General features: G+C 32.2%; 1 protein-coding gene across 2 annotated transcripts in view; it reads left to right on the forward strand.

The window, feature by feature from the left end:
* LOC106462126 (double-strand-break repair protein rad21 homolog) overlaps positions 1–8,550 on the forward strand; it is a 37,177-nt gene that overhangs the window by 23,912 nt on the left and 4,715 nt on the right. For both annotated transcript variants that reach the window (XM_013922016.2, XM_013922015.2), the window contains exons 5-9: positions 521–757; positions 2,251–2,424; positions 4,815–5,069; positions 6,171–6,397; positions 6,702–6,810. In XM_013922016.2, the coding sequence (XP_013777470.1) occupies positions 521–757; positions 2,251–2,424; positions 4,815–5,069; positions 6,171–6,397; positions 6,702–6,810 (1,002 nt within the window). The remainder of the gene's footprint in view (positions 1–520; positions 758–2,250; positions 2,425–4,814; positions 5,070–6,170; positions 6,398–6,701; positions 6,811–8,550) is intronic.

The following is an 8,550-nucleotide window of genomic DNA, read 5'->3' on the forward strand; positions in this document are numbered from 1 at the left end:
TTGTATACACTTCTGTATATGACATGTAAAAACCAGTAGAAAGCTCAGAATGTTCCCCTTGTGGCTTTCTCAGCCTTTCTAATGTACCTAGCATCATTTCTTTATTTTAAATCAAGATTTCAATGAGGTAGGTTGTGTCTTTAATCTGCTCAAAAGTTCATATTTTTTTAGACCCAAATGCAGCTTAGTTACTACATTTGATAAATTATAGTATAATTCTATGGTACTGATGTAGTAATTTATGATTTTTTAGTTATTCAAAAGTATATATAAAACCTAAAAAAATTATTTTGTTTCATGTCCTCCACATGCAAAATTTTTAAAGGCTTAACAACCTAAATCAAGCAGCAACCGAGTACAAGGGTCGTAACTAGAAGAGATAATTGTTTGCTTTACTTCTTTTTCCTATTTGTCTGCTGTAGCTTTATAATCACATAGGGATGATACTGTGTACAGGGAAGAAGTGAAAAAATCATTATTTAGAAAATGGTTACCTCCAGAATTTTTCTTCATGTTTCAGGTGATATGGGTTTTGATGATCCTGAATTAGCTCGAGATGCAACAAACATTGATGAAGGTTTTGATCATGCAAGTCTACTGTTAGGAGAAGACAGAAACAAAGATAAACCTGAAGATACATCTCATGAACCTCATGAAGCCAGCCAACAGGGCCCTTCTAGTTCCAAACCCAACATGTCCCTTGATGCTCCACTAAAAGATGATGGTTTTGGAGGAACTGTAGGAGAAGGCTTGTTGGGTAAGTTGTATTTAGTGTAACAAATTATAGGATGCAAGATGTAAGTTTTGGAGGAACTGTAGGAAAGGGATTACTGGGTTGGTTGTAGTTAATGCAACAAATTATAAGATATAATATAGTAGTTTTGGAGCGAAATATTTGAGAAGGCTTTTGGTTAGGGTACTTTCAATGCATACTTTAGAGCAGGGTTTCCCAAAGTTGGTGATGAGACTGTACAGGGGGTGAATAAAGACCTATGGTTGGCCTATGCAACTAACTGCTCTATGCCTTTCCAAGTTTGTATATCATTGAAGCTGGATTAAGCCATGTGAATGGTCTTCTGAACAAACAGGTTCAATGTCGAAGAACGCAAGGACTTGAGACTCAAACTCTCAAACTTATAGCCCAATATTCATATGCTTGTTAAAGCCCATTAGGCCCATCCATTTCATTAGAGAAAATTAAAACTTCATTCTTTTTTTATGTTTTACGTTTTAAGAGAGAATAATCCTCAGAGATTTAGATATATCTTATACATATAGTTAGTATACAGGGTGGTTTAAAAGTTAACTGTCCCACACTTTAATCTCTTGTTATGGATAACATCTGATTTACAATATGAAACTTATTGGTCCTTTATCAGTCTGTGTGCCAAGTTTATGTATTGTTTTTGTATACTCATACTATAATCTGAAACAGGTGAAATTACAAAGAAAATTAGTATATTGCTCTGGGACAACTGATGTTGAACAGTCATGTTTACACAGACTTTCTGATTAATGTTTTAATGAAATTTAAGAGGTACAGTCAGAGATTTTTATATGTTCCATTTTTTATGGTATCTGAAAGATCTAGTGATACAATATGAAGCAAATATAGTTCACGTAGCCTTTGTAACTAAGTGTAGAATCTATGCTGTAATTTTTTGACTTAGACACAGACCTTCAGTTTCTCTTTTACATCATAAAAACAAATGGGTTTAAATCCTGACAAAAGAATATAATATATAGTTAAATGATTAACCTTCTTTATAAAGTTTGCAATCAACTGAATTCTTATGTTTACCTCCCTCCCTTCCTTCAACTTCTTGAAGATTGATGTTTCTATTTTTTCCTGACCTTGTGAAGTTGTTTGTAGTATGTAACACTTTTGTAGTTATTAATATTTTGTTTTTGTTGCTATAAGAATAATTTTTTGTATGTATATACATCTAGAGATGTATAACTATTAATTACCAAAAATTTAGTTATACAGGTATATTTAATGTGACAAAAATGTTTATAGCAATTATTTATTGTGTACAAGACTGTGCAAGCTGCATGTAACATGATAGTTGTGTACTTTCATAAATAGACAACTTAGTTTTATGTAAGTAACTGAAATAATTGGAGTTGAATATAACTTTTGGTGATGCTGCATGAAGGTGAAAACAAGTTACTGCTCAGGATATTAAAGGTTAAAGATCCAACAATTTACTCTATTGATTTTTAAAATTATGGTTATTGTTTTTTAAGAGGGAGATGCAGGGTTATTTGAGCCAACTGGACTTTTTGATGATGCCCCACTTGGTCATGTACCCATGGATACCAGTAATACAGATAATCCCCCAGAGGCTCAGGAAGGCCCCTCATCTGCACCACAAGCAGAAGTTAGACCAGAAGAGTCTGATGATGATGATGACGTGTATGGTTAGTATTACATGATATTACGTAGTGAATACTGTATAGTTTAACATAAGTATGATTTCTAGTCCCGTATCATGAATGTATCAAATTTTATAAACTAGATGTGCAAGTGTAATCAAATAACATTAAAGTGAAAGAACAGCAGGTGATGCTACATTCAGTGACAATTTTTATATTTCTTTTGAACTAAGTTTTGATGTGTAGGGATGATAATCTTTTTTGTCAATCATCAGATTTCTAGCTTTTTGATGTTGCTCAGGATTGTTGAACATATTCTTAATAATCCTGGAATAATATTTGGGAGGTGGGTAATTCGCATTCACATTAACGAGAATATACTGATATTTTCTTCATAATAAAAAACTTTTTCAGCCTATATATATATAGGCCATTTTATTAAAAATAATTTTGTCCAAATTGTTCAGTTCTCGACTTAATAGTTCTTTTGTTTTCATGAAAAGCACGTGTCCATGTAATGCATACATAGCTCAATTATACCATGATACATGTGGTTTAGTTTGTGGGAGGAAACGTAGTGGCCTGTGTGTTGTTATAAGGTGTTCTACTAAAGAAATAGAATGTAAACAAACCAATGCTGGTTTCATTCTGTGCATTTTTTGTGTTTAAAATTGACATTTTTTTAAAAGTGCATCTTATAATAATTTTGGTCATCACTTCATTCAAGTCACAAGATTTTAAGTAATATATTGTGAAGTAATTATAATTACCATTAATTGAAAAAAGCATAAACATTATGCACAACTTGACGTTTTAACACGTGTCTTGGTTTATCAAAATATTTTAATATTTTGTTTTAGGAATTTTTAATCTTTTCATATAAGGCCTTATAACTAGTCTTGTCTTAGTTAGATAATGAAAGAAAATGTACCTAAAATACGATCACAGGAACTTGAAATTATATTGTTCGGTAAAGAAAATGTTTCTTTTTTTTGTATATATAAAAATAAAAGTATCATGACTGAGGTTGGCACCATTAACATTTACACTTGAGATATTTTGAGGACAAGTAAAGGTAATATTAACAAGTTATAGACTCTAAATATGATATAGAATCTCTTCGTAATTTTTTATTTTAGATGAGATATCACATTAACTTAACTAAAGTGTCTTATGGTTGCAATTTAGTGGTTTAAAGTAAATAAAAATTTGCCAATAGAAGTGGCAATTTGGTTAGTGACAGCTAGAACCCTGAGTATTTTATCTTTTTTTTTTTATTACTCTCAAAAATGCACTCTCAAATTCTAGGTTTTGTAAACAAGGGCCATATTGTAATTTTTGTAATCAGAATGTAGTTAATACGTTTTCCCAAATTTGCAAAATGTCATAGTATACAGTATGGATTTTTCATGCAAAAATATTATTGAAAGTTTGAACATTGATTTTATTGAAAGATGGAATTAGTTTTTAAAATGACAGAGGTTATCAAGCAGTATGATGAATCAGGGGCTAAGGAAGTTGATAATTTTGTTAAAAACTAGTTCAGGTGAGACTGATTGATGAAAGAACTAGATGTTACATTTGTTGTCGGGAGTAAACTACAAGCAGTGAAGTCAGAACTGGGAAAATTAATTGATGTTGATTTACCAAGAAAAAAAATTATGCACAATATGTAGTGAACTAACAAACTGTGCATCACAGGGTTGCACTCTACAGTTTGGATATATTAAACTACTATAAAGCACATAGAACATTCAGATGACTAACCAAACTTTAAGGATATTACACCTGGCAAAAAAAAAAAAAAAAGAAGAAAGAGAGAGTATACACAAGAGAACTTCTAATGTTTAAAATGTTTTTACTAGGGATCATGTCCCCAGACCTTCCCTTAGGATACTTTGCACCTTTCATGCTATGAATTGCACCCATAATATTTCCTTTGCCCATTTTCATTCCTGATTGTTATATTAACTTTTCCGTATTGCAGAAACATGTTTTACTGCTAGTAATCATGATAATGCATTTTGAATATTCTCAGTTTGTGTAGAAAACTCCAAGTCATATTTTACGATAAAGGTATATTTTTTTAAATGTGAAAAAAAACATATTTATGAATTATAAATCTATTATGTTAACAAAACTATATATGTTTAGTTAGTGCAGTGTTTTTACTTGTAAGTAACATGAGTTCTATTTCTCTGTCAGAAGAATTCCTTAGGGCCAAGTAATATCAATACGTAAATTTTTATAGTTTATACCATATAATATATAACTGTAATAATATATCCTTTATTAATTGTTCAAAAGATGTATTTTCAAATGTTTTAAAACATTATTCATTTAATGTTAGAAATTAAACCTTGTTGAATCTGCTTGTGAAAGTTGCATAACACTGGTTGAGGGGGTTCATGTAAAAACAATTTTATATTCAACAGATATGGGCCCTTCTTCCATGGGAGGAATGTCAGCTCCTTCTACACCTGGTTCTGTCCCTCCGCCAGAAGAAGTCCTTCAACCCATGCAGACTGGTGATACTGGGGGTGGGGGGGATGAAGGCATGCCTCCACCATTAGATGCTGACCACAGTGTGCTTCCCCAACCAGATGTCATGCCTCAAGACCAAACAACATTAATCCATAATGAAGAAGAGACATTTGCTCTTGCACCACTTGATGCCACTATAGTACAGGGTAAAGATAGATAGATAGATAAAAGAAAACACTGTAATATCAGACTTTTTATTATTATTAAATTCTTCTTTACTTTTTACTAAGGATTCATCTTTATTTTAACCTTCATAGAAATATTCGTTAAGTTTTAATTTCCTATTGAATTCGTATATATCTTCTGCTAGTTGTATTTTATGTATGAGACATTTTCTCACAGTGAAGTTGGATGATGCTGAGGTATGAAGAATGAATCACAAGAATCACTATTTTTTAGAGCACTTTAATGATAAAATGTTACAGAAAACCAGTGGGAAAGAAAAAGCAGCAGCACAAGTATTTGTTATTTCACAGATCATAGACAGAAGTAAATAAATATAAGGGAGCATTTCCAAAAATGGAAAGAGGTGAGTGGGGCCATTGTGTTTGATTCAGTACATGAGCGATACCTCAGTAAATAGAAAACATAGGAAGTTCTTACTTTATATTGTAACTTGTTAATATTGGAAATTTGAGTTCCTAATTCATACGAAACTATAGACTTTGTATTTTGACATCACAAACATCCAATTTGAACCAGTGCTGCATTCAACATACCATGTGACACACACAAACATTGATGTTTAGGTGTGTTTTTTTTTATATTTACTTTTAAATTAAGAAATTGGATAATGTATAATACTAAAATTTGAATTATAATCTACAGTTTGATACCAACTTACTGATATAAATTCATAAAATATTAGCTCAATAAAATTTTGAATGCGAGTCAACAAATGCGATGACATGGCCTGTGACTCGTGTGGAAAGGGTTAATATCAGTTGGAGACTTTATTGTTTTCCTTTGGTCTTTATCTTGTTGCTTACTTACTCTGTTACTTAACTGAAGTTGGTGAAATTGTTTTTTTGGTATCTTTATAATGTTGCTTACCTTGTTTAATTACAGTTGGTGAGAGTGGTTTCCTTTGATCTTTTCAAAACATTGTCTTTAAATGCTGATTTGCAATTTTTTTAGTATGATTATTAGTATCTACTGTTTTATTTCAATATCACTGTTAATGTGTATTGACATGTAATATTCGGTGTGTTCTATTTATCTCTCTTTCTTTATGTTTTTCTTTTTAGGAGCAGAAAAAGCTAAAGGTAAGCGTAAACGAAAGCTGGTTGTTGATGAGGTGAAAAATATATCTGGTGAGGAGATGAAGTCTCAGCTGTCTGATACAACAGATATTGTTACCACCCTTGACTTGGCTCCTCCAACTAAACGACTTATGCACTGGAAAGAAACTGGTGGAGTTGAGAAGCTTTTTGCTCTTCCAGGACGACCTATTCTTTCAAAAACCTTGTCTAAGGTAACATTGTGATTCATTTGAGTTTAGGTCTTTTTTTTTTATGTATCTGTGAATGTTTGAGATATTTCTTAGAAACTGCCAAGGTACGGTATTTTTCATGTTTTACTGTATTTTTAACTTTGTATTCAAAATAATTAATCCTTATTACGTACACTTAGTGCGAACTTTAGAAAAATAAAATACATTACTACCTTCTGATTTTTAGTATTCTCATTGAAAAAGGTTAGAGCAGTGTATTAAAAGTTATAAACACCTTGTAGAAATATTGTATATCTCATACATTTTTAATTAATTATACTTTCAGCTTTATCAGAGGCATTTAACAAGCAGGCCTGTGGACAATGAGGAATTTGGTCTGGAGGAAGATAAAATTGACTTAGATGGGCAGCCAGAACAGCTTCGAGAAGAAGAAGGTACTAAGTTTTTTTTTTTTTTTTTTTTTTTTGCAGAAAACAAGTTTTATCTAACTAGATGGGCATCAAGGAATAGTGTAAAAAATTTGTTTTAAATAAATTATTTGTTGAATGATAAAGTACCTTATTTGTACAATTTATATTGGCAAAATGAAACTGTTTTTGACAGCCATTGTAAATGTAATAGTTAAACTTTTTTTAAACTCTTTTTTTCAGAACAGGCTTGGTCCAATTAACTGACCTCGTAACCATTTTGTGCTTGTTATAATTTTCATGCTATAACTTTCACATTAGTAAGCCAGATTACTGCAGATTATCAGTAAACAGTACAAGGCTTTCAAATGGAAAATATAAATTTTTTTTTTTATAAAGTTTTACAATTTTTTAAGTAATGTTTTTCTCGTGCCTTTTTTTTGGAATGGTGACTATGCGACATTCAAAGTAATTTTGATTTTAAGATTAAACAATATTTTTGTGAATCAGAAAGTTTTAAAATTTCACGTACAAACTCTTTATAATCTCCAAGTAAGTATTAAACGTTTTTTAAGAAGAACTGTATATTTTATCTGTTATTTTCACTATCAATTCTCTGTTTGAGTTTGGTTGATAAAAAATTAGGAAATAAATGTAAATTATGCCTTTTTTGTTATAGAATGACTACAAATTATAACATGAAAACACAAATGTTTAGTCTAAATGGCTTAAATCTCGTATATTTTATTTATTATTTTTATTATATTAACCCTTTAGCCATGCTTGGCTAACATTACAGAAGTTTCAATGATGCGGTGCACATGCACTCATGTTACCATATCTTGGCTGTGTTTTAGTGGACTAGTGTTTTGTAAAATACAGTCACATTTCAGTTATAATACATTATATATGTACACTGAGTGGTCATAAGTAAATAGACACCTAATTTTTTGTCATTTAACTGATTTATGCTAACTAATTTGTGTTCACAGAGCACTATATAAATGAAAATGGTCCACACACTAATTATCTTGTGCTACAACATGCCTAGAACTGAAGGTTCTCTCGATTTGTCAGATTTTGTTAGAGGAAGGATAGTTAGTTGGTCAGGCAGATGGTGGAATAAGTCAGCGGCAAATTTCGCAGAATTTGGGAATCCCGCTTTCGACAGTCAACAGAATCATCGTGCAAATCAGGAAACACGGCAAGGAAACAACTGAGCAGCTTCCGGGTCGTCCTGGTCCATCGGAGAGGACAAAAAAGGCTGTCAAGAGGAGCATCGAAATGGATCCCAAATTAACGACTGCAGAAGTGGCCAAAGTCGGTGGGATGAGCCCGAAATCTGTTCAATGGACTCTCTACAGATTGGGTTATCGTTGCAGAGCAGCTAGACAGAAGCCCTTATTAAGACCTGCCAACATAGTCAGACGAAAGAAGTGGGCAAGTGGTATGATGACCAAGCCTCTGGACTTTTGGAAGACCGTATTGTTCTCAGACAAATCAAGATTTGCTCAATTTTTGGACAGTGGAAAAATATGGGTCTGGAGAATGCCTCACCAAGAGTTTTGGCTCAACAGATTGCAGCCAACTGTGAAGCATGGTGGTTTCAGCGTGATGGTTTGGGAAGCTGTTTGGATTGGTGGGAGATCGAGCTTAGTGGAGTGCATTGGCAACATAAATTTTGCGAAATATGTCGAAATATTGGAGGAACGACCCTTGCCACTTTATTCCTAGAGTTTCGTGGACAAGAACACAACGTTGTTCCAG

This window comes from Limulus polyphemus, unplaced genomic scaffold, assembly GCF_000517525.1.
Source record: "Limulus polyphemus unplaced genomic scaffold, Limulus_polyphemus-2.1.2 Scaffold1099, whole genome shotgun sequence".
Lineage (NCBI taxonomy): Eukaryota > Metazoa > Arthropoda > Merostomata > Xiphosura > Limulidae > Limulus > Limulus polyphemus.